Source organism: Ctenocephalides felis, unplaced genomic scaffold (genome assembly GCF_003426905.1).
Source record: "Ctenocephalides felis isolate EL2017-DRISC unplaced genomic scaffold, ASM342690v1 CF-g0.4_SCAFFOLD_01492, whole genome shotgun sequence".
NCBI lineage: Eukaryota > Metazoa > Arthropoda > Insecta > Siphonaptera > Pulicidae > Ctenocephalides > Ctenocephalides felis.
The window spans coordinates 48,828,571-48,856,174 of record NW_020537646.1 but is presented as its reverse complement, the minus strand read 5'-3'; the positions used below and the strand labels follow the sequence as shown (position 1 = coordinate 48,856,174).

The 27,604-nt window shown below is 30.2% G+C and overlaps 1 protein-coding gene across 2 annotated transcripts in view; it reads left to right on the top strand.

Moving 5' to 3' along the window:
* The window catches only part of LOC113370306 (probable phospholipid-transporting ATPase VD), a 420,055-nt gene that overhangs the window by 169,329 nt on the left and 223,122 nt on the right, over positions 1-27,604 (top strand). For both annotated transcript variants that reach the window (XM_026610976.1, XM_026610975.1), the window contains exon 5: positions 7,951-10,011. In XM_026610976.1, coding sequence (XP_026466761.1) covers positions 7,951-10,011 — 2,061 coding nt within the window. The remainder of the gene's footprint in view (positions 1-7,950; positions 10,012-27,604) is intronic.

The window sequence follows — 27,604 nt, the reverse complement described above, 5'->3', positions numbered from 1 at the left end:
ATTTAAATAACGTTCAAATTTCAATGCTCGCTTGTTATAGGATAGATGATGTGAATGATCTGACCTCGGGTCTAAGCAGGATACGGCAGTAAGAGAATCATTGCTGATTCGAAGTCTAAAACGCCTGTAGCACTCGCCGGTTGAGATATGTGAACAGTTGTGGAATTGCATTGCTTTGAGTACAGCTTTTTTACCTAGTGGGAAATTCAATCGGGTGCCTCTGTATGGTTTGCATTGAAATCTTCTTTAGCAATAAATCTTATAATCTCACTACCTCCGAGAGCAATTTTGTCAGGGAGGTTCGTATAATGTATAAATTATTGAAGTTCCACGCTATGTTGTCCCTGACCGTTGCCGTTACATGTTGCTAAACGTAAAAGATACGTGTGTTAATAAATTGAGGATAGCACTTATCTGTTCTATTAAAGTTTGAGTTCACTTATGTCACTTTGTACATTGTTTCATCAGTTAATGGTATTATTCTTTAAGCCATTTTCATTGTTGATTTTGTTATTATTAATATAGAATTTGGTGGCTTGTGTGTACAAGGTGTCAAATTTCATTGGAGAACCTTTTGAATTGGATTTTATTCTTGGGCGAAGTTTAGGAACGCTTTGCAAAATTTCTTTATATTTTGAAGATTCTTTGCAGTTCGCTGGATGGTTTTGCGCACTTTGTTAATTCTGTGTATTTATTCACAATCTTTAGATAAATGGTGTCCTGCGCATTTAACACAACGAAGATTTTGATAGCAACATGATTTGGTATACCCATATCTTAGGCATCTGATGCATTATGGGACGTCTCTGACAGGCCTCTTTAGTTTGTTATTACTGCAGTTTCATTTAAGAACTCTATTCTGTAGAATTAAAATAAATAGAAAAAACAAAATGTTGCATATGCTATTATATGTGTAATATTAGAGATTCGGGATACCTAATGTCCTAGCGTTTCTAGTTTGGTTTTTATATATTAGAATGAATGCATTTCAGAACTTTTCTTTTCGAGGTGTTCTAAACTTTTTGTTGTAGGTATGTTCATCAGCACATTGTATTTCCACTTTATCGTTACTTTATATTTTATTTATGTATTTATTTGGCGTGTTTTCATTTAGTAGTCCAATAAATGGTTTGCTGTCTTCGACTTTGTGGCCAAATATAGGCGCAAGTTTGTTCACTATTTTATTTCTAAGAATTTAAAGTAGTTTTTGTTTTCGTTGGGATACTAAGCCAATGCACTAATGTTTCACAATCAGTAATTTAGTTGGGGTATCTGCTCTCTTTCGGTCATTTACAACTTGATACTCATTAGTATTCGTGTTACATGAGGCACATAAAATATGACTCACTCACCTCCTAGATTGTTTGGATTAGCACTGATAATATTGAACTTATAAAAAAATGCATTTTACTGCTCATATGTCAAAAAAAGACATTCGATACAGGAAGGTGATTCCAATCGTCGTTTGTGTGTTCTTTTTGCATCCGATACATGTCATATGAGTCATATGGGCTATGTAAGCAAACAGAAGAAATAAATACCATATTTGATATTGAACTTTATAATAGCTTGCTTTTAGAACCCACATAACAAAATTATATTTTTTAAAAATATATGTGAGTTTTTGAATTCAGATTTTTTTAAAACTTTGAAAACATTCAACTTTTTGGTAAATTTTGTGAAAATTTTGAGTTTGTTTATATATGAAATTATTTCGAATAGTTTTTTTGAAAATATTGAAATCATGATTCGAATCAAGTATATATATATTAGTGAAAGTGATCCAAATTTATAATCAAAATTGTTAGTTTAACCAATGTAACCGACAAAGTAGAAATTGTAAACATAAATTTCTATCAAAAAGTATATTCTGAAAATTATTAAAAATGATTTAATTTTTAAGGCGGTTGATATATATCTTTAAATTAATTTACAATAATAGATTACCAAACAATTGTGCATCACTCCAGTATATAAAATAATATTTGGAATCATGGGTCGATTGTTTATTTTACTATATAATCAATAAAGGATCGCATCTAAACTGAGAACTGAAAGTTAATTTCATTAATTAACATTAATGTGAATTTGTCATTACTTACATAATCAGAAGTTATATATAATTCACTGGCTTTTTGGTATTTAGTAATTGTTTCAAAAGAGAATTATATTGAAAGATTCGCGAAACTCGTTTCATAATTTTGAGTGGATTATTTTGATAACATTTAAAATCTAAAACACTTAATTATTATCAATATTGGGTATTGATATTACACGAACAAAATCGCTCTCAGCGCTCCGTAAAATAAATAAACACGCAAGAACGACGACGCATTGTATCTGTTTTGAAGTCACTTAATGTCATATCGCTCATACGGTTAACTCATATCCCTTGAAGTAATATCGCTCGAACTGCATGAAGTCAGAATGAATCGGTTTGAGCCATATGAAGTCGAATGAAGTCATATCAAGCGAGCCGGTTGAAGTCGGAATGATTCGGTTTGAGTCATATGAAGTCGATTAAAGTCACATATACGCAAGTGCATGTATATAGTGTATATACAAAAACATACAAATAAGCACATATATGGATGTGCATATATTACAACACATATACATCTATATATATACCCAAAAATTATTAAAGGATTAATTGTTTTTAATTAGGTTTAAAAAATTTAGATACGAGTCATGAATGATATTATGATCTAATCTTTTATTAACACAATTTGACGAATTCAAAAAGGCAGTTTACTTTCAGAAAAAAGTCTTTTAAAAGTACAATCCTCTAGATATATATTGTTAATGTTGTGTTAGTATAAAATTTGACAAAGAATTGAAGATGATACTACTTACAAAATCATTACAAATGATCCAACACAACAGTTTTCTAGACAATCAATTAAATTAAGTAATGAATTAAAAAATAAAAATTTCATTTCTGAAAAATTTGCCTATAATTTAAAAGTACAACATCCTATTTCCCCAAAAATGTATTGTCTCCCCAAAGTCCACAAACCTGAATGCTCCTTTAGACCCATTGTATCCTACGTTGGCTCCCCATTCTATAATGTGGATCTAATCAAAGACCGAAACATTACAGACGATCAAATTTTTCTAAGCCTTGATGTAATCAACCTTTTCACATGTGTTCCCCATGATTTAATACTTGATTCAATTCAAGACCGCTTGCCCACTATTTGTAACTACACCGACTTTCCTATAACTACTTTCAAACACATCATTAACACTGTCCTGAATTGTTCTTATTTTAATTGTTTCAATAATTTTTATTTACAAATCAAAGGTACTGCTATAGGATGCCCATTATCCCCTGGCATTATAGACCTAGTTTTACAAACCCTTGAATTTTCTGTTTTCTTCACATTAAATTTTCGAATATATTTTTATGTTAGATATGTAGATGACACCTTTTTTATAATAGATAAAGAACAATCATATATGATACTCGATACCTTTAACAATTACAATAAGAACATTCAGTTCACACATGAAACACAAATCAACAACAAATTGAACTTTTTAGACGTGACTGTACATAAAATTGACAACATTATTTGCATAAATTGGTACAGAAAACCTACATGGTCAGGAAGATACCCTCATTACGCGTCCTATAGTCCCAAAAATTATAAAGTCAATACAATCATTTCTTTGATAGACCACGCAGTCATGTTGTCTCACTCTTCCTTTCATACCCAAAACACAACATTAGTAACTAAAACTTTATTAGAAAACGGATATCCCATCACCCTCATCAATTCCATTACCAAGTTATTCCAGGACAACAATATTAAACCTACTTTTCACAGCATGCCTTACATTGAAGGCTATTTGATTATTTGGCCAAATTACTCAAAGAAGAAAATATTTTTATTTCAGGAACAGCTCTATATTCTTTTAAAGAAATGTTTTCAAAAATTAAATCCACCACCCCTCCTAAATTCAATACTAACATAGTTTATTCAATCTCTTGCAAAAATTGTCAAAAACAATACATTGACCAAACATCACAATACATTCATAAGAGAATGAGACAACATGAATTAAGCGTCACTCATCATAAAAGCCGAAGTTTCCAAAGCACTCTTGTCCAACATTCCATTGAAAATTCTCATATTTTTACCTTTGAACCCATTATTTTATATAGAGAGGATTGTACTTTTAAAAGACTTTTTTCTGAAAGCAGTTTAACCTTTTTGAATTCGTCAAATTGTGTTAATAAAAGATCAGATCATAACATCATTCATGACTCGTATCTAAATTTTTTAAACCTAATTGAAATAATTAATCCTTTAATAATTTTTGGGTATATATATACATGTATATGTGTTGTAATATACGCACATCCATATATGTGCTTATATGTATGTTTTTGTTTATACACTATATACATGCACTTGCGTATATGTTCGTGTATATAATTGTAGGTACATGAATATATAGATATATGCATATGTATGTATGTGTATGTAGGTGTGCATGTATATATACATAATATTTCTCAACATTTGCTAAAGCAATATTTCCTCTTTTTTCGTAAACAACCAATACAAGAGCCACAAAAAAATCATTTTTGCCTAAAATTCCGTACATATCCCTTACATCTGGCCGACAGAACTCCATATCAGTGTATTTAAGTCTTGTGTAGTCGTAACATCTACAAATATCCTCCAAGAAATCGAGTGTTTTTAACAAAAAATATTAGTGGTATGGATATATAAATTATTACAGGTAAATAATTTTTGCTTCTCAATTTTATATAAAACCTTTTTTAGTTAATTTTTATTACTCTTTACACCGGTACATAATCCATTCATTTATATTTTTTTCTAATTAATCTGTAATGACCATCATTAATTAATGTTAATTAATAGTTTTAAAAAACATTGTATTTGACAGAATAAACCTGATAATTGAACGTACCTAGTTCCGAAACGTCGTTATTAAACATCTTCAAAAAAACAAATTGTTTTTTATTATTGGATTTACTGTTCGGAGAAGAAACAATCAATATATTGAAAAAATCCAGGACTTATCTATTGAATACATATATATATATATATATATATATATATATATATATATATATATATATATATATATATATATATATATATATATATATATATATATATGATATTCAGTTTTCAGGGCAATACATCAATTAAAAAATTTGTATGACTTTAAAACATTTTTATTTTTTTCATACGTTTCGACACATTGTTTTGTGTCATCTTCAGTGGACTCTAGATTGAAAGAACAGATAGAAATTATTAAATAAAACTAATATATAAGAAGTGATATGGTATGAACTCACATGTAATTGATTTAATCCTAATTATTTCATATTATAAATGTTCACAATGCACAATCCTAATTATTTCATATTATAAATGTTCACAATGCACCAAAAAACCAATCCTTGTCATTTTAAGTTGAACAATATATAAATTTTTGAGTGAGATTTTTATGAATTTGTAAAGTACATCACGCCGTACATTTCTGTGCTCCGATGCACGGGTGACGACTGAATGTACGTCAATGTGCGAACCACGTGTTGAGGGCTAGGTACAAGGCAAACGAACTGACCAAAGAATTTAAGATTTGACAACGCGAGAGGGTACATATTGTGAAATATAAAAACATGACAATTGTGAGGGTGGACATAATTGGTAAAATTGAAATAAAAATTAAAAGAAAAAGAAAAAGAAAAAGAAAAATTGGCATTAAAATTAATATAATTAAACGTCGATCATGATAGTCGATTTTAACTCCTTTAATAAACGCCTCACCTTCACCTTCGAAAAAGAACACAATAGGTCAATTAGCTTTTTAGATGTAAATATCATAAAAACTCCGGAAAATAAAATTATTACTAACTGGTACCAAAAACCAACGTGGTCTGGCAGATATCTCAATTTCCATTCTTATCATCCCACTAACATGAAAATCGGTACTATTATCAATTTAGTTGATCATGCTATTCTCTTGTCAGATAAAAAATTTTGGCCTTTTAACTTATCTCTAATCCACAGAACCCTATTAAATAATTGCTATCCTCCACATCTTATAAAATCAGTAATTAACAACAGACTTTCCGTCCTTAACACAAAACATAATCATCCTTCCCTCGAGTCTCAGAAAAAAGAAGAAAATAAGTTTATTGGCACTATTTGTCTCCCTTACATTAAAAATCTCTTTCCTATTTGGAAAAAACTATTTGAATTCGCGGAATTGCGTTTAGTTTGCAATATTGATCAGACCCTTAACTTTTTATTTTCGAACTTAAAATCACCGACAAGTTTAGATCGTATTTATAACATCGTGTATAAAATTGACTGTACAAATTGTGAGGCCACTTATATTGGCGAAACTGGACAACATCTAAAAAAACGTCTTAGACAACATTATAACAATTCCAAAAATAAAAATCAAAATCAAACAATGATAACTGACCACATACAAAGTTTCAATCATATTTTCAATTTTGATGTGGCCACAATTTTATATCACGAATCGAATACATCTCAGAGACGCTTTTCAGAATCATGTCTAATACACCTTTATAAAAATAGCTTAAACAAAAGATTGGATACTTCCTCACTGTGCGAGAATTACCAAGTAGTCTTAAATAATGTCTCGAAATTCATATCTTTAAAATAGTTACCTATCATGATCGACGTTTAATTATATTAATTTTAATGCCAATTTTTCTTTTTCTTTTTCTTTTTCTTTTAATTTTTATTTCAATTTTACCAATTATGTCCACCCTCACAATTGTGATGTTTTTATATTTCACTATATGTACCCTCTCGCGTTGTCAAATCTTAATTTTTTGGTCAGTTCGTTTGCCTTGTACCTAGCCCTCAACACGTGGTTCGCACATTGACGTACATTCAGTCGTCACCCGTGCATCGGAGCACAGAAATGTACGGCGTGATGTACTTTACAAATTCATAAAAATCTCATTCAAAAATTTATATATTGTTCAACTTAAAATGACAAGGATTGGTTTTTTGGTGCATTGTGAACATTTATAATATGAAATAATTAGGATTGTGCATTGTGAACATTTATAATATGAAATAATTAGGATTAATTCAATTACATGTAAGTTCATACCATATCACTTCTTATATATTAGTTTTATTTAATAATTTCTATCTGTTCTTTCAATCTAGAGTCCACTGAAGATGACACAAAACAATGTGTCGAAACGTATGGAAAAAATAAAAATGTTTTAAAGTCATACAACTTTTTTAATTGATGTATTGCCCTGAAAACTGAATATCACATATTTCAACATCAAAATTATAAAAAATTTAATATATATATATATATATATATATATATATATATATATTCATAATTATTAGATATATATACAATAATTAGATTTTTTTTGTTCGACGTTGAGACATATCTTTAATAATGATTTTCAGCCAGTCGTCGAAATGAAAGAAAACATTAATATATATATATATATATATATATATATATATATATATACATATATATATATATATATATATATATATATATATATACATATATATATGGGCCGATTCTACCGTAATATAGACCAATGCTATGGCAAGGCTGTGTTACGTTCCAGTTCTCATATAAAATCGTACCGAATATTGTAAAAAGCCATGTGCTTGCTTGGGAGTGAGGAGTTTTAATTAAAACGCACAGATGTCAAAAAAAAAACAATCTTATGATAACTGGATCTTTCTGATATGGTTTAATAACATACGAGTGAACTTGTAGTTTATGTGTAAAACGCCTAATTGTGCAGTAAATACATGGCTTTTGACAATATTCAGTACCATTTGTCATAACATTAGTCTATTTCACGGCAGAATTGGCCTAATAATTTTAATGAATTTTCATTTCCACTTGAATATCAACATTTTTTTGTTTCAGATCCTCATACCACTTTCCTTGTACGTGACTTTAGAGATGTGTAAAATGTTTCAAGTATATCACATATACAATGACATTTTGATGTATGATTCTTCAACGAACAAACAAACAGAATGCAGAGCCTTGAACATAACCGAGGAACTTGGGCAAATTCAGTATATATTTTCTGATAAGACGGGAACTTTAACAGACAATAAAATGGTATTTCGTAGGTGTACAATTTCTGGTATTGATTATAGACACATAGTTAATAAAGATTTGAGGTCAAAGGCAGTTATTGATGTTCAAACAGCAATTAAACCTAACTCAAGATTGATGCAAGATTTAGAAAAATTAAATTCTAGTTCAACTTCAGATAGTCACTCTCGAAGATTACAAGATTTTTTGTTAGTTTTGGCTTTATGTAATACTGTCGTTGTGAGTCGATCACCTCATCAAGACTTTATGAATGCTAGTGGTGTAATAGAATCCATTAATTCACCCGTGTCGGGTGAATCGAAATGTGCTAATAATGCTATTGAACAATTGGATATTAGTGAGCAATTCCCAAGAAAGAATAAATATGCGAGACTAATGGATCTTAGATCTGTAACTCCGTCGCCCATTAGCAATTTTAGTGATACCTCTTTGGAAATAGTAAGTAACGACAGATCGAATGTGATAGAAGCGCACAATATTAACTTAAATAAACCTTTGAGCACTATGGAAGACACAGATGGGATGGCAAAAGAGCAACAAATTAAAAAAAAACTCAAATCTAAAAACAGAAAAACTAATGAATTTGCGGATGCTTCCAATTTATCGAATTTAACTATTGAGAAACCAGTTTATGAGGCTGAAAGTCCAGATGAATTAGCTTTAGTGGATGCAGCGTTTTGTTACAACTGCCAATTAATAAATAGGACACCGCAATTAGTATCAGTTAATATCCCATATGCAGGAATAATTGATTTTGAAGTATTATATATCTTACCATTTGATTCTGATAGAAAATGTATGTCGATTGTTGTAAGACATCCTCATACTCGACAAATTGCTTTATATTGCAAAGGCGCTGATAGCACTATTTTGCCAGCTCTTGCTCCCTGTGCAGACGACCCAGATATGAGCTCATTTATTGAAAGAACGCAAGTCCATTTGAATTCGTATGCAAAGCAAGGTTTGAGGGTTTTGTTAATGGCGAAAAGGATTCTCTCACCAATCGAATTTGCTGAGTGGCATAAAAAACATAAGCAAGTTGAAATGTCTGCAGATAATAGAGAGCGTAGAATACGAGAGTCATTTTTACGTTTGGAATGTAATTTAATTTTATTAGGTGCCACTGGCATAGAAGATCAATTACAAGAAGGCGTACCTGAAACAATATCTGCTTTAATACAAGCGGGAATTGTAATTTGGGTTTTGACAGGTGATAAGCCAGAAACTGCTATCAATGTATCATATTCCGCCAAATTATTTTCGCCACAAATGAGACTTTTAAAACTAATGGCTAGATCGAAAGACTCCACAGAGAGAATAATACAATTTTATTTAAACGAAGTTGAGAAGCGAATGCCTGATTATTCAGAAATAAATATAAGTACTATATGTACTGACAATATTTCGCCACCTACTGTCGCTAGCAGTGTATCACATATAGATACAATACTCGGCAAACGCCTTTATAATGAGTACGCGCTAGTTATTGATGGAAAGACGTTAACTTTTATTTTAGATCAGCGATCGCATTTAATAAAACCATTTTTGACATTGACAAAATACTGCAAAAGCGTGCTATGCTGCCGCGCAACTCCACTTCAAAAAGCTTATATAGTCAAGATTGTGAAAGAACAGCTTGAAATGCGTACTTTAGCCATAGGTGATGGTGCCAATGATGTGTCTATGATACAAACAGCAGATGTAGGAATAGGCATTTCTGGTGAAGAAGGAATTCAAGCTGTAATGGCCTCCGATTTTTCATTACCCAGGTTCAAATTTCTTGAAAGATTTTTGTTAGTGCATGGCCACTGGTGCTATGATAGACTTGCAAGAATGATTTTATATTTTTTTTATAAAAATGCGGTAAGTAGATATATGTAGTAAATAATAAATCTTTTAGTAAATTATATAATATATATTTATAAATACAAATATATATATATATATATATATATATATATATAGATATATATACAGTAGAACCTCGATTATCCGGACCTCGGTTATACGGATTTGCGGTTATCCGGACATAATCACGTCGGAAATTGCATATTCCGCCCGCGCCGCTGTTTCGCTGTCCCGTGCGGCATTATCGCTTTTTGTCGTGCATATATACATTTTTAAACATGCTAAAGCGTAAGAGGGTGGTGTTATCCCTTAAAGATAAAATAAATATTATAGAATCATTAAAAAATGCGAAACCGGCCGTAAGTTAGCTGATAGTTATATCCACTATAAGCGATATTAAAAAGAATGCCGATTCAATTTTGTCGTACACTTGCAAGTTAGATTGTGAAGAGGGGAGTGAAAATCGGAAAATGATGAAGAGACCGAAAAATGAACTCTTAGAAGAAGCTCTATATTGTTGGTTTTTACAAAAACGATCAACAGGACAACGATTATCTAGACCTTTGGTCTGTGAAAAGGCATTACACTTAAATGAAAAATTAGGCGGTGATCAATCGTTTGTGGCAAGTAGTGGATTAATTTTTGTTGATATCTATGTATATATTTGTTATTTTCGATAAACAAAACATTATTCTTCACAATTTGGATTATCCGGATTTTCGATTATCCTGATGCCTATCGACAACAATTAGTCCGGATAATCGAGGTTCTACAGTATATATATATATATATATATATATATATATATATATATATATATTGATGAGTTATTTTGATTCGGGCAGTAACACCAAGTGAAAAGAAAAACTAAAGTAGTTTTGAAATACTTTATTTATCCATACGTTTCGATCTTCGTCGAGACCGTCATTCAGTGGAGAAACTAAAAGATTTTATATAATGTAGGAGGAATTTTCATTAGAGAATTACATTACCTGTGGAGAAAACTTTACAGAAAAAATAATATTAGAGTAGTTTGTACTTCCGAAAACACTCTTTCAACTCTTTTTACAAAATTAAAATCGAAATTTAACCCAAGAATTTTAAGTAATCTAGGTTATAAGCTTAATCGTCTAGATTGTAATTGCGTTTACATAGGTGAAACCAGTCAAAACTTGCACAAAAGAACATCACAACATAAAAACAACTCTAAAAATAGAAACCAATATAAAGCATAACTAACATTAATCAGCTCAAGCATAACATAGATTTTTCCAATCCCACGATCCTACATTTCGAAAATAAGTTATTTAAAAGAAGATTTAGCGAAAGATGCCTAATATCTTTACACAATGAGACGGCCACAAATAAGAGAACAGACAACAATTTCACTTGCGATGACTATAAAATAATCCTTTACCATTTTTCAAAACACCACCATATATGAATGAAGCGTGTATTTTATTATTTTACTAAAAACATACGTTTTCCAGTCTTTCTACACTTTCGCAAAAATGTTGTAAACATAATTCATTTGGTATTTAGACGTTAGTTAATCTGTACACACTAGAATGTAACCAAAAATTGTCAAAAATAATTAGTTTAAATGTTTCAGTTATCAATAGCTTGTATTAATGGTAAAATTAAATTTATTACTTTGATAATATTTACATAACAGTATTCCATTTATACAATAATACAAAGTATATTATTCCTTTGGGCAGGCAGTCGAAATAGAATGATTTTATTGAAACTTCTTTCTTTTATACCAGTGATTCCCAAAGTGGTCCACATGGACCCCCAGGGGTCCATGGCAACTTTCAAGGAGTCCACGAAGGCAAAAACAAAATTTGGGGGTCCACGAATTGAAAATGGGAGTCCACGGCAGTGGATTACAATACACCATGTTAAAATCTATTTATTTACGTTAAACGATAATATAATATATAGATTTACAATAAATCTTTTAATACAGTTGGCAATATTTAGAAATAATTCAAAAAGTAAAGAAAAACATTACATATTTATATAAAGTGTGTAAGTTGTAGCATGTAGGCATTCGAGTTGTGGTTAAACTATACGCTGGCTGTTGAAAAGCTTAATTTTGGTAAGATTTTTGCCCTTAGAATTTATAAATGCCAAATATAGAGGTTTAAATGGCAATTCAACGAAGTGTGATATAGATACCACTTATTTGGATTCGATAAACAAAATTTTTTTTGAATTTTAGTCCCCTCAGCAACAAATTTGGACTAAAGTGATTTGAACTAAACTTTTAGACATGTAAATTACACAGGTAATTTTGTGCTTTGGTGGACAGTAAATTATAGATATATGTAGTTTATTTCTGGGTTGGTTATTGAAGAAAGTTGATTATATGAAATGATTACTGACAAATGTTATAGGTTTGGTAGTGCTTCATGTTTCTGATTATTATAGCAGTTCTACCGTTAGTTGTTCCACGTGGATTAATGTTGTAACTGGTTGCATGGCACCGTGCCTTAAGTCAAATTGCTGGTACTTCCCGTACCGTCAATTAATTTTTTTAAAAAACCTTTAATTTTTTTTGAAAACATTGAAAAAAAGATTTTTGAGAATTTTAAAATTTCTGAAAAAATCTGACTTTTCTGAAAAATTTGATTTTTTTTTATATTGCGAAATATTTTTATATGTACTTTTAATTTTTCTGAAAATTTTGAACTTTTTTCGAAAGCAATTGTGCTGCGTGGCTGTTTTAGAGAAAAAATATCGTAAGCATCGCATTCTAGTCTAACGTATTAAAATCTCTATAAAATATTTGATAATTTGATATGCATTTGTCTAATGATCATTTTTGACCGCCAAATGGCATTTTTTTTTCTTTTTTAACTAGATCTCTGAAACCGCTAGACCTGCCCTCGCTAAAATTCTATATATAAAAATGTTCATTTTCGATTTTTTTGGCGATTACTATAACTTACCCTACGGGGAGTTAAAAATCAAATTTGCTTAATTTAAAAAAGTCTAAGTTAGTAAAGCGTATTTTCGAAAATAACATATGATCAATTTGATGATGTTTTAAAAATAATAATAAAGCCGCTATTTATTACTTAAGGTTTGAAACTAATCTCATTAATATATTTATCTCAGCGAAGTCCATTTTAAATTCATTTTGTTGCTCGATATATTTAGTTGAGCAGAGAACGATCTGTTAATAGTATTACAGGTAACAAATATATGTTACGTAGCAAAAAGATACTATTTAAAAATACAATAAAAAACAGTTTGTTTATAAATATTTTTTTCAGATTACAATTGCGGACTTTTAGTATGAAATTGATTACTCGATTATATGTTACAATCATCTTTTACCATGCTTTTATATTATATCTTATATTTTTTATTCTATATGTTTTTTCGCATTTGAGACTTCTATAAAAGTTTGTTCAATTTTCTTCATAATAAACTTGAAAAAATTACTATTGGCTTGTTTGTTTGTTTTTTTTTTAATTTTATGAAATTAAATTTGCCTTTGGAATTTTGGAATCAGCAATTTTCTCATTTATAATGTTTTACGAGAGATAAAAAACACATTGATTCACATAATTATAATTCTAATTTGATAAGTAGTTGTAATTTAATTTTAATTAAGAAAAAAGAAATTTAAATTAAGAAAATTTTATTTAAGATTTAAACCTATACTTTTCAAAAATCCGGGAAAAATATTGATTTCGAAAAAAAAATCCGGATCAAAAGGTGAAACCCGAAACTGTCCCGGATAAACCATAATATAGGGCGTCCATGACAAAACGAAAAATATCGCAAAAGGTCCACGGTACAAACAAGTTTGGGAACCTATGTTTTATACCATGATGGAGATACTCCCTCTTTAACTCTTAGGTAGTTATCCTCATTAGGTCCGCATTCAATATAATTTTGTATTCTAGATTATATTCATTCTTCTATTTACAGTACATCCATTCCAATTCTTCTCAGACACTCTTCGTGTTTACTTCTGATTAAACCTTTAGTGAGCATATCTGCTGGCATCTGTTCCGCACCTTTTTCCTATTAGATTCTCCATCTAATTTTGTTGTAAAAATTAATCTGTTTCCAATAACTTTCCTTTGTTGGGTCGCTCAACTATGTCCCAAGACATTCGTCAGCATCACCTAGCTGACTTACTAGGTTTTAGGTGTTTTTAGGTGTTTCCAAGTCGTAATATTAATTTTGGATATATTAAAAGCATTTTCAAATATTTCACATTTTTCACTAATCACATTATTTTCGTTTGAGTTTTGAATCTCTCCATTAGAAATCTCTTGATCAACCTCCCCTTCTCCAGAGGATTCCTCTAATGTATCTTCGATCATCTCTTCATTTATTTGATATTCTTTTCGCGGCCTTTCCGCATGTTCTATCCGAATAATCCTAGGGCGCCTTTTTCCACGTTTTGATTGCTGTTGTGCTGGTCTTTCCTGGTTTGTATTTTGCTCGACATTTCTCAATTTTAAATATACATCATCATCATTTTTACTATATATCTCACTGTATTCATCAAATTTATTAAATCCAGAATATTTCAAGAATCTAACGTCTCTGCTCTCAATTATCTGATTGCTTCCCAGTACATATATTCGATAAGCTTTAGCATTATTCGAATAACCAATAAAAATTACAGGTTTAGATCTCGAATCAAATTTTCCTTTGATATTTTCATTTTTAATCAAAACATATGCTTTTAATCCAAATATTTGTAAATAACCTAAATTTGGAATTTTTCCAGTCCATACCGTATATGGTATACCTCCATCTAGTGCACTTGGTGGTCATCTGTTTCTTGTGTAATTGGCTTTGCAAACAGCCTCAGCCGAAAACTGTTGTGGTGCTCCTGCTTGCTTTAACATGCAACGTGCCATTTCTATCAATGTCCTGTTCTTCTTTTCGGCTACACCATTTTGTTACGGCGTAAAGTAAGCCGTCTTTTGATACTGTTATTATTTAAACAATTATTGAATTCATTATTACAATATTCTCTGCCATTATCTGTCTGCAAAGCTTTTATCTTGTGTCCAGTTTTGTTTTCTACATACATTTTATATTGCTTAAATGCACTCAGTACTTCGGATTTACACTTTATGAAATATACTTCACACCAACGCGATGCATCATCAATAAACGTCACAAAATATTTCATACCTGAGAATGACGGACCTCTCATTGGCCCACATACATCACTGTGTATAATTTCCAATAAATTCTTTGTACGAATCTCCTTCGATCTTGGAAATGGTAGTCTCGTTTGTTTTCCATTAACACAGATTTCACAGTTTATTAACCTTTTATTAATATGCACATTTAAACCGTGCATTCTTTTATTTTTAACCATTGCCCTGATATCATATCCATTCAATTGTTCTAACTTTTTGTGCCACACATCAATACTCTTCGTATTTTCACTCACATTTTTCGCAGAATTCACTTTTTGATTAGTATAATATAAATTACCTCGACGACATGCTTTCAATTCAATCTTGCCTTCTTTAGTCAGCAATGCACTCTTTCGTGAAAAAATCACTTTATATCCATTATCAGTGGCTTTAGATACTGATAACAAATTGATTTGCAAGTCCGGAACTTATAACATATTTTCTAATCTCACGTGTTTACCTTCATTTTGTTCAAACGTGGTCTGAATGTTTCCAATTCCTTTAATAACTATGTAATTGTTATTAGTCAGTTTCAATTTCGCATTTGATCGATTAAGGTTTCCAAAGTTATCCTTTTGATGACACATATGGCTTTAACACCCGCTATCTAAGCACCAAATATTGTCTGGTAATGTTGATTGTTCATTAAAGCCAAACACGCTTTGTTTACTACTATATGTCGTGGCCTGCTTACCGACTGGATACCTCAATCGGCAGTCACGAGCAAAATGTCCTTCTTTTTTGCGTCTATGACACCTTATTATTTTTTTTAATATTTTTTAATATTTTTTAACAGCGATAAGAACCTTACGTCCGTATTTCGTTATTAGAATTAATCTAATAGGGCTGACATTTTATTGGTGCAGCAATGCCGGGCAAGGGCTATTTTCACTTGGAAACATATTGCTATCTATATTTCCAAGTGAAAATCGTTGTCACTGCTGCCTGACAACAGACTGCTCGAAGTGGGTATCGAACCCGGGACCTCTGATTCAGGTCCCGTCGCTCTTAACCGCTTACCTACGGGCGAGCCCGCACACCTTATTTGCCGACGTGATTCAACTTTGGTTACGCAATCACGCGCATAATGTCCGACTTTCTTGCATTTATGGCATATTTTTCTTCGATAGGCAGCATTCGATTTATGATCTGACGGCTCCTTATTTATTCTTTCCGAATAAAGTATTCCTTGTGAATGTTTATTTTCTCCATCTACTTTTTTGCCTTGCATTCTGTCAAATAATCTAACCTTTAAACCTCCAGTGTTGGCAACTTCTCCTGCGCTTCTATAGATTCTTTAAACATTGCGAATGATTCAGAAAGACTGTGCATTAGTAACGTTACCAGCATTTCGTCTGGGACTACAATTCCGACATCGTTGAGTTTCGCAGCAGTTTCACAAAAATCTGTCACATTTTTTGTCAAATCACTTTCAAATAGTTCTTGCAATTTGACCCATATCGCTTTCGCGGAACCGAGACGCGCGCACATTTTTAATTCTTTTCCTCTCAAATCAGATTGCGCTTTTCCGCCATTTATAACCCATTCCGCATATTTCTCGGCGGTCAATGGTTTCGCTATTTCGCCGCTTGCATAACCCCATAAGTCATTCTTCTTCAGAGTGGCTGTTAAATGAATTTTCCATTCATCATAGTTCTCCTCGCATAATTGTTCGATTTTGATTGAAGACGTCATCTTTTTGTAAATAACACAACACTTTAAAATCTATATTTCAAAAACACTCACTGTTTACGTCATTATCCCGTTACTCGTTATCAGTCGCTGGATCCTCGAACTCGCTCAGTACGCTGGGCTTCTACCTGGGCCTATAACCAATATTAACGGTAAAATTAAATTTATTACTCGATAATGTTTACATATCAGTATTCCATTTATACAGTAATACAAAGTACATTATTCCTTTGGGCAGACAGTCGAAATAGATTGATTTTATTGAAACTTCTTTAGAGATACTCCCTCTTTCACTCCTAGGTAGTTATCCTCATCAGATCCGCGTTTAATATAATTTTGTATTCTAACAGCTTGGTTTATTACAGTGTAATAGTGTGGTGTATTTTTCTATAATTAATTTTAAGGTATTTCAAAACTACTTTAGTTTTTCTTTTTACTTGGTGTTACTGCCCGAATCAAAATAACTCATCAAAATATATATCAACACCAAACTTGCATATTTTAATCAATTTATATATATATATATACTAGATGACTCGACAGACGTTGTCCTGTACCCAACTCTGCATTTTTTCAATATCCTGTACTGATATTCACCGTTCAGTTAAAATTAATAATTATTGTTTTTCGAATTACTATTTACATCAATAAATGAGTGAATGTAGAACTGCTACAAATAAAATGATGATTCTCAATTCCCACAGTTAACACTTCAATTATCCCTTTAACAAATATCAAAATATGTTCAATAAAATTATATAATAAAAATTAAACACTGAAATTTATAGTACAAATTTATTTCCAAAAGCTCATACCATTCTTTAGTCATACCTGTAGGTGTGGTTGTAAAAATGAATGATTTTTTGTTTATTCACGACTAAAACATTGACTTTCCAAATGTATCACACAAAAAATCATCGCCTGCCTTTGTGATTTATAGCATAATTTACACGTGTTGAAAATTGAAGTTTTTTAAAGGGTGTTAACGCCTCACTCCCAACCCTGGTATAATTATTATATTTTATTATCTCCATGCAGGATAGCGACAATAAACCCTCATCCCTTTCATTGTTGCGCATCCTGTCCCAAAATCGGTCATCATATCAGTAATTCATTTTTCCTAGAATTTTTATCACCTGTCCCTAACTATATCATCCTATCATCCTTATATTTCCAAGAAATTCGCACTACCTGTATTCAGTTTAAATTCTCCGTATTATGCAATCACCAACCAATACCTGATCGGTTGATAAATGTAATAACCACTGATTGGTTCCAAAATTGTAATGGGGTGTCCTTAATTCCACAAAATGGGCCAATCAGAAAAATATATAAAATTATAAAATCTATATAATTTAGTATCAACTTAAATTTCACATAGCTAAGATCAGTCGTAAATGAACATTCAATAACATATCATCTATAAGTCTTAATATTTCAAATACACAATAATTAAACAGTTATTCATCATCTTTTATTAATATTATCTTTATTCGGTCTGATATAGCCACCAGCTAAGTATATCTGGTCCTTCGATAAAGTGCAAGTGTTCAAGAGTTCGGTAGCATCTCGCCGATCACGGATTTCTTAAACACTTTGAACCTATCTCAACAAATACTTTTTTTGGCCATTCAAACCGAATGGTCAATTTAATAAACATTTTTTGGTCCCCATCGAACCGGAGTGAAAGTGAAGGAAATAATCTAAATCTAAAACCTAAAACTAAACCTAAAACTTATAGTGCACAGTGTAATTATTTAAATCATCATCTTTCAACATAATACATTGCATCGCATAAACATTAATCTAAAATCAAATTTAATCAACGATTATATCAACAACAACATAAACAATTAAATCAAACTAACATCAAGATTAACAATAAATCTCAGTGTAAGTGCGTAGTGTTATTATCGTGAAACAACAAGAAGCATAATTATAGCACAATAAAGCTGCGGCACATTATCAAGGAAACAACAGCTGAATCCAAATCAGCTCATGAGGAACTATTGCGGACACGGGACGCCGACAACATAAAGGTCAGACTAATTTTAAGCACTCCTTTGCATTATATCCTTATATCCATTATCAATACCTAACTTTTTTTAATTATTGTAGTAGATCTGTGTTAATATGGATTCTTTAAAATCTTTAAAAACCAAAAAGAGAGTAATAAAATCTCGTTTAACTCGAATCGATAATTTTTGTAAAAAATTAGGAGAAAATGCGAGTGAATTAGATATGCCAGAACCTGAAGTGATTTTAACGGAGTTAAAGCCATTGTTAGACATATTTCAAGAATTAATAATCGAAATAGCAAACATTATTGATGACGACGCGCAAACAGACTTATTAATAAGTACTGAATTTTGTGATTTCAATAACACTTACAGTAAATGTATCTCTATCTTAGAAAGACATATTAGAACATTTAAAGCAATATCTAGTTCAAGTAATAGCATCGGTGACAATTCCAATCAAACAAACAATATTAAATTACCAGTAATTAATTTACCTCATTTTGACGGTACGTATCTGAATTGGCTACAATTCCATGATTCATTCTTTTCAATTATTCATAACGACCAAAATATTAGCAATTCCCAAAAATTCCATTATCTAAAATCCTGTCTAAAGGGCGAAGGAGGTAATATTATCGAATCACTACCTGCTACTGCGGACAATTACATCATTGCTTGGGAATTGCTAAAATCGCGGTATGAGAATAAAAAACTTATCGTAAATAATCATATCAAATCACTATTCAATTATCCGTCGATTCCATCTGAATCTGGCAAAAGTCTTCGCGATCTAATAGACACATTCAATAAACATATAAGGTGTCTAAAAGCGTTAGAACAACCTACCCAATATTGGGATCCATTAATTAATTATTTACTTCTATCAAAAATTGATAACAAAACCCGTCAAGAATGGGAAATATAATTAAACAAAGGCTCTGAGCTTGTAACGTTTTCCGAGCTCATAACATTTTTAAATCAAAGATGTCAAGTTTTTGAATCAATTAATATTAACGAATCTAACAACAACAAACATAAAAACTTGACATGTTTGAAAAATGAAACTAAATCATATGCGGCAACAAACAACATTAACTGTTTATTTTGTAATCGTAGCCATCATTCGCCATTTTATTGCGAAGAATTGAAAACGTTATCTCCCGAAGTTAGGCTATCTAAAGTAAAAAATTTAAATTTATGCGTGAATTGCTTACGAAGCAATCATACCACTCAAAACTGTTTTTTTTCAAATCGATGCAATATATGCAACGAAAATCATCACAGTTTATTACATATAGAAAACGAAAATTCATCAACGAATCCAACCCAAAATACTATACAAAATGTTTCATGTTATAGTGAAAATAATTCAAATCAAATACTTTTACCTACAGCTTTAATTAACGTTCTTGATTCTAATAACAAATGGAGAGTTTGCAGAGTTCTACTTGACTCTGGATCAACGTCTAATTTCATTACTAAAGAATTTGCCGATAAACTCGGATTAAACAAACAAAACGTAAACATGTTAGTCAGCGGTATTAACCAAAATTCTTCAAAAATAAAAGAAAAAGCAACTGTAACATTAAAATCACGCGTCTCGAATTTTTCATCAAAATTATCATGTTTGATTCTGGAAAACATAACCTCGAATATTCCAGCGGCATCATTCAAATCGAACAATTTTAAAATTCCTAAACACTTAAAATTAGCAGATCCCGCATTTAACATAAGCGATAAGATAGATCTCTTAATAGGTTTTGGGAAATCTATTGCAATGGGAGCTTAAATCTCGGCAACAATAAACCGATTCTTCATAATACAAGATTAGGTTGGGTTGTAGTAGGCAAAGTACCATTAAGCGAACCAACATCTTTCACTATATGTAATTATTCAACAAAATTAGAATTACCGGTGCAAAGATTTTCGGAAGTTAAAGCTCAACATATAACCAAAAACAAAAATCAATGCAAACACTCTATTTCTAATGCATTCAAATCAAACGACGCTCGATTTATCATAAAAAACTCGCTTAAAAATAACGATAATTTTAAAACTCGAGAATATTATTCAATACCTAGAAAGCGATATTATTAAAAACGTCTTTTATGTCGATTACTTATCAACTATAGCCATATGACTGAAGAATTAAATTCAAATAAACAAAATTCAATATCTAACTAAATCAAACAAAATATGAAGAATATGAAATAAATTTATTTCTAACTATCAATCTATCTTTCTTTATCTATCAATCTATTCTTTTTAAACAATCAGAATCCTTGCCTTATTATCGGCGGTAAAACAATTAAAACATTAGCCAGGGCATTGAATTCAATATCTGATTGCTTTGAATTTAATACTAAAAATATAACTATTATTCAAAAAATCAATCTTGGCCGCAACGGCGCAAATATTCAATTCTATAATTCTAAAAGATCGCCGAAGCATCGTCTATAAAAGGTATAAGGCATATAATGTTGGTTTGCGTGTTTTGTCACCAGAGTTATCACGTTGAACTAGTATCTGATTTGACCGCGGAATGTTTTTTCTTTTTTTTTTTATTGGCAGCTTTGAAACAATTTACTGCATGCTCCAGTAAATGTCGCAAATTATTAGCACAGATCGAAACAATACTAAATTATGTCATTATATTTACATAGCTCCAATCCAAATAATTACAATCCTTCAAACCTCTATCATTTCCTAATTGACAAACCAACATCAATCCTAAATCCTTGCGTGCTTGAAATCTCTGATAATATGCTATCAACTTCATCAGAGACTAAGGCAACATCTTCGGAAGCGGTTGTGCAACAATTGGCACAAAAATCCATCAAACTTAGCGAAGGTCGGTAGTATGGTTCTACTACTCGATAAAACTTTAAAACCACTACGATTATGGAAAACTACACATTTGCATCCTATTGACGACGGCATCATTCGAGTGGTAAAAATAAAATTAAACAAAAACATAGTGAAGTGTGTAAACAGTGAAAATAATCAATATCAGAAAACAAACAATAATTTAGTGAAACGTGCAGTATCAAGAATCTGTGTCTTACCAATTGACGATAAATAATTTGAAACAATAAAACAAACAAAGTGTTGTGAAGTGTAAACTATTAACAATCATTCGAAACATTTAGACAATTTAAAACCTTCAGTGAAGTGTCAATAATCAACAATCACTATAAACTTTTGGACAGTTTTAAAGACTCTAGTAAAGTGTCCGTGAATAATCTAACATTATATTCATAATCATTATCATTATCATTAATCAATCTATTATCAATATTATCATCACATGTCATGTGCTATCTCTAAACTTTCAAAACATTAACATTGTTATAAGCAATTATATAAAACTAGGATTAAGCAACGTTAAAAAATATTCATAATTAATTCCTCATAATTTTTTAAGTCCGGGGGCATGTTAACGCCTCACTCCCAACCCTGGTATAATTATTATATTTTATTATCTCCATGCAGGATAGCGACAATAAACCCTCATCCCTTTCATTGTTGCGCATCCTGTCCCAAAATCGGTCATCATATCAGTAATTCATTTTTCCTAGAATTTTTATCACCTGTCCCTAACTATATCATCCTATCATCCTTATATTTCCAAGAAATTCGCACTACCTGTATTCAGTTTAAATTCTCCGTATTATGCAATCACCAACCAATACCTGATCGGTTGATAAATGTAATAACCACTGATTGGTTCCAAAATTGTAATGGGGTGTCCTTAATTCCACAAAATGGGCCAATCAGAAAAATATATAAAATTATAAAATCTATATAATTTAGTATCAACTTAAATTTCACATAGCTAAGATCAGTCGTAAATGAACATTCAATAACATATCATCTATAAGTCTTAATATTTCAAATACACAATAATTAAACAGTTATTCATCATCTTTTATTAATATTATCTTTATTCGGTCTGATATAGCCACCAGCTAAGTATATCTGGTCCTTCGACAAAGTGCAAGTGTTCAAGAGTTCGGTAGCATCTCGCCGATCACGGATTTCTTAAACACTTTGAACCTATCTCAACAAATACTTTTTTTGGCCATTCAAACCGAATGGTCAATTTAATAAACAAAGGGTATAACAAATTCAGAAAGAATTAATAAATAGCATTCCCGGTAAAGGTACAATATCACATTGGTTTTTTCTACCCAAAATAATGGCTTCAATAATGTTGCCTCTAATTTTTATATATTTGTACCATATTTTAACTGGCTTTTAGTAATTTTTATATCTAAATTACATTTTTCTCACTAATAATTTTATATACATTATTACTTAAATTTATATTTGAAGTGAATTAATTTTTCAAATCCTGTTTACATGTGCTCTATTCAACCTACGATCAACAAAATTGCAGTAAATGGAGAGGAAAAAACCGTGTGTCAGAAAAAGGCTAATCTTAATCTTAAATTCAGAAGTGAAAACAATTTGCACTCCGTCACCACCCACCGGATTAATTGAATTATAACTCTTTTAATTATGATTTTATCAATACTTGCAATACACTATTTTGAAGGTAATTAAATAAGCTACAACTTTCTCTATCATAAATTTTACCGTAACTTCTCTTATTTTGAAATGGCAAAGGATTTAAGGACTCGAAAGACATTCACACTATCAATACACTATCAATATTTGTGTAACAGAAAAATAATAAAAAGCAATAATTGGTCAGTAAAAGACCTTGAATTTTCATTTATATACCTTTATACGTATCTTTTATTTTTTTAAATAGATTTTTTTTTCATGAAATCATGAGCTTTTTGGAAATCCTTTGCACTAAAGTTTTGGTATTTTCTAGAATCCGTCAAGATCTCTTAAACCAAGTTGATTCCAGAGGGAATACGATTATTTTTAATTTTGGTGGAAATGGCACTCAAAAACTATTTGGTTTAAACGAAAAAAATATTGTATGCGTCTTTTATCTGCATGATAGCTCACTCATCTTACACGCAGAAGTACTAATTTTAAAGCTTATTTTGAGTACTATAAAACCCTATTTTCATATCTAGCTTAATATTGTTCTTAGAACAATTTATAGAACACCGATTTATTAGGATTTTGATTGATATAATTTTGTTCATTACATGATTTTCGTTTAAATGTATATTTTTAGAAATAATTGCCAAAAACGATGAAAAACGCAAAAAACAACAAATTTTCAGTAGCCAGTAACTTGAAAAGTAATTTCTTTTTTGAAAAACATTATTAAACATTTTTCTATTCTAATTAGTTCTTTTGTCGATATCCGACGTTAGTTTGAAAGAGATACAATTGAACCACTGAAAAGAGATGTCATCTCCCCGGGAAGTGGCAAATGATTCTAAATTATTTTTACTTTCAAACTTGAGAGATGAACCTAATTCTAAAATTTCATGCAAATTGGAGCACATTAAAAATATTCAGACCCAAAATGCTCCATTGTCTTGAGTAAATATTTCGTATCCAATGCCAAACATATGAATTTTTGACACAATGAAACTTCTAAATAATTGTTTGAATAAATAAATTATTTTTGTATCGTGGTTTAGTAAAGTAAGGCAAAACACGACTGCATTTAAAAGTTAAAAAATAATAATTAGTCAAAGTGAATTGTAGGCTATGTGCGATCACTGACAGACGCATGCACAGACTGCATCACCTGTCAGATGTTGACTGTATCTTATACTAAATCTTATATTATTTTAATTTTTGGCACATCTCAGCTTCTTTTTGGCAATAATAATGTAGTCCTTACATTTTTCTTATTCATAATCATAAATATATTATATTTTTATATTGTCTTAGCCTATAAGTGAATGGAAATGTTTGGCAAATGACGTCGTCTTTTGTTTTTAATGTCAAACTATGCCTAAAATATTTTCAAGGGCAAACAATGATAAGCGGTTTTTTGTAATTTTTTCTATTTACTTCTACAATCTAACTATATTTCTATGAATCAAAACATTCTAAAAATTTCCCGAACAAACTTCAGGAAGATTCATGAAAATCCGAATTTAGGAGGATTAATGAAACTTACATTGTTACAGAAGAATATTATATATAAGATATATATATATATATATATATATATATATATATATCTTATATATAAAATTCTTCTGTAACAATGTAAGTTTCATTAATCCTCCTAAACTATAATTCGGATTTTCATGAATCTTCCTGAAGTTTGTTCGGGAAATTTTCTAGAATGTTTTGATTCATAGAAATATAGTTAGATTGTAGAAATAAATGGAAAAAATTGTAAAAAAACGCTTATCATTGTTTGCCCTTGAAAATATTTGAAGCTTAGTTTGACATTAAAAACAATTGAAGACTGTCATTTGCCAAACATTTCTATTCACTTATAGGCTAAGGCAATATTAAAATATAATAAATTCATGATTATGAATAAGGAAAATTTAATGTCTACATTATTAATGCCGAAAAGCAGCTGAGATGTGCCAAAAATTAAATTAATATAAAATGCAAATAATATAACATGCGTCTGACGCGCACGGCGAATCGTGTTCTCAACGTGCGCGTGGTTTGCTTTTGCTTGCAATAATTTTGTCTGCGCACTTCGCGAAGTGAAAACTTTCAGAAGTGAAAACAATTTAGACTCCTCTGCCACTTCCCGGGTGGATGACATTTCTTTTCAGTGGTGTAATTTTACTTTTTTCAAAATAACGTTGGGTATTGATAAAAGAACTAATTATAAGAGAAAAATGTTCAATGATGTTTTTCAAAAAAGCAAATACTTTTCAAATTACTGGCTACTGAAAATTTGTTTCTTTTTGCGTTTTTCATCATTTTTTGCTAATATCTTCAAAAATATATATTTTAACAAAAATCATGTAATGAACAAAATTATATCAATTGAAATCTTAATAAATCGCTATTTTATAGTGTTTTGGGAACGCATACATTGTTTTTTTTTCATTTATTTTTATTTAAATCAAATAGTTCGAGTGCCATTTCCACCAAAATTAAAAATAATCGTATTCCATCCAGAATTAACTTGGTTTAAGAGATCTTGATGGATTTTAGAAAATGCCACAACTCGATTTCATGAGAAAAAAACATTAAAAAAACAACCAATTTCTCATTATAATACTTCTGAAGGAATACGTATAAAAGTATATATATATATGAAAATTCGAGGTATTTTTCTGACTAATTATTGTTGTTTATTATTTTTCTTTTGGCTATTTTCAAAATATCAAGTAAATTGGAGCACAGTAAATAAATTCACAGAGCAATAATTTTGTTGATCGTAAGTTGAATAGAGCACATGTGAACAGGATTTGACAAATTAATTCACTTCAAATATAAACTTAAGCAATAATGTATATTGATTTATTGGAGAAAAAAATGTAATTTAGATATTAAAATTACTAAAAGCAAGTTAAAATATGGTACGAAAATATAAAAATTATAGGCAACATTATTGAAGAAATTATTTTGGGTAGAAAAATAAAAGGTGGTATTGCACCTTTGCCGCGAATGCTATATATTAATTCTTTTTGAATTTGCTGTACTTTTTAAAAGATTTCAATTTTCAACACGTGTATCTTATGCTATGACCATAATTCACAAAGGCAGACGATAATTTTTACTGTGATAATTTTGGAAAATAATGTTTTAGTCGTGAATAAACGAACAATCATTCATTTATACATCCACATCTACAGGTATGACTAAAAATACTATATAACCCTTAAATGCAATAAAATAAATTGAGCTATTGGAAATAAATTTGTTCTATAAATCGCAGTGTATAATTTTTAATATACAATTTTATTGAACATTTTTTAATATTTGTTAAATGAATAATTAAAGTGTTAACTGTGGGAATTGAGAACAATCATTTTATTTGAAACAGTTCTACATTCAACATCACTCATATATTGGTGTAAATAGTAATTCAAAAAACAGTAATTATTATTTTTAACTAAGCAGTAAATATTAGTATAAAATATTGAAAAATTGTAGACGTGGGTACAGAACAACGTCTGTCGGGTCAGCTAGTATATATATATATATATATATATATATATATGATATAAAAATTGTTTCTTGGGCATCCATCCAATAATTAAAAAAACAGTTTTAATGCAAAATGTTTTAATTAAGAGAACATACGTTTCGGGTCCAGATTTGACCCATCTTCAGTGCTACAAATAAATATATCAGGGTTACAAATTAAAACAATATAAAAAATAATATAAGAGATACATAATTACAGACAAAAATAAATAGAAACAATGTATATGAAAAGTATATATGAAAAACAACATATAATAAACAATTGTAAAGAAACTCACCATACAAATAAATTTTAAAAAAATATAACACAAAGAACAACACAAAAATGCAACGAAAAAATAAGTATGAAATAAAAAATTGAAAAAACATCAAGTTATGAAAATTTTTGAAAATTGTAAAAATTAAAATAAATAATATGTTTTATTGTAAAAAAGCTTATTCCAAAAACACATCTTGTTAGTTTGGAGACAGAGTTACGTGTGTGTAAACGAGAGTAAAATGTGGGCCTACGTGTTTGCAGCGGAAAATAGTGGAAACTGTATCGTCATTGGATGAGAGAACGGGATAGAGAGAATTTTAAGGGTTACAGTTATGAAGAATTTTCCAGCGATCATGCGCAAGGAACATAGAAAAAATTTT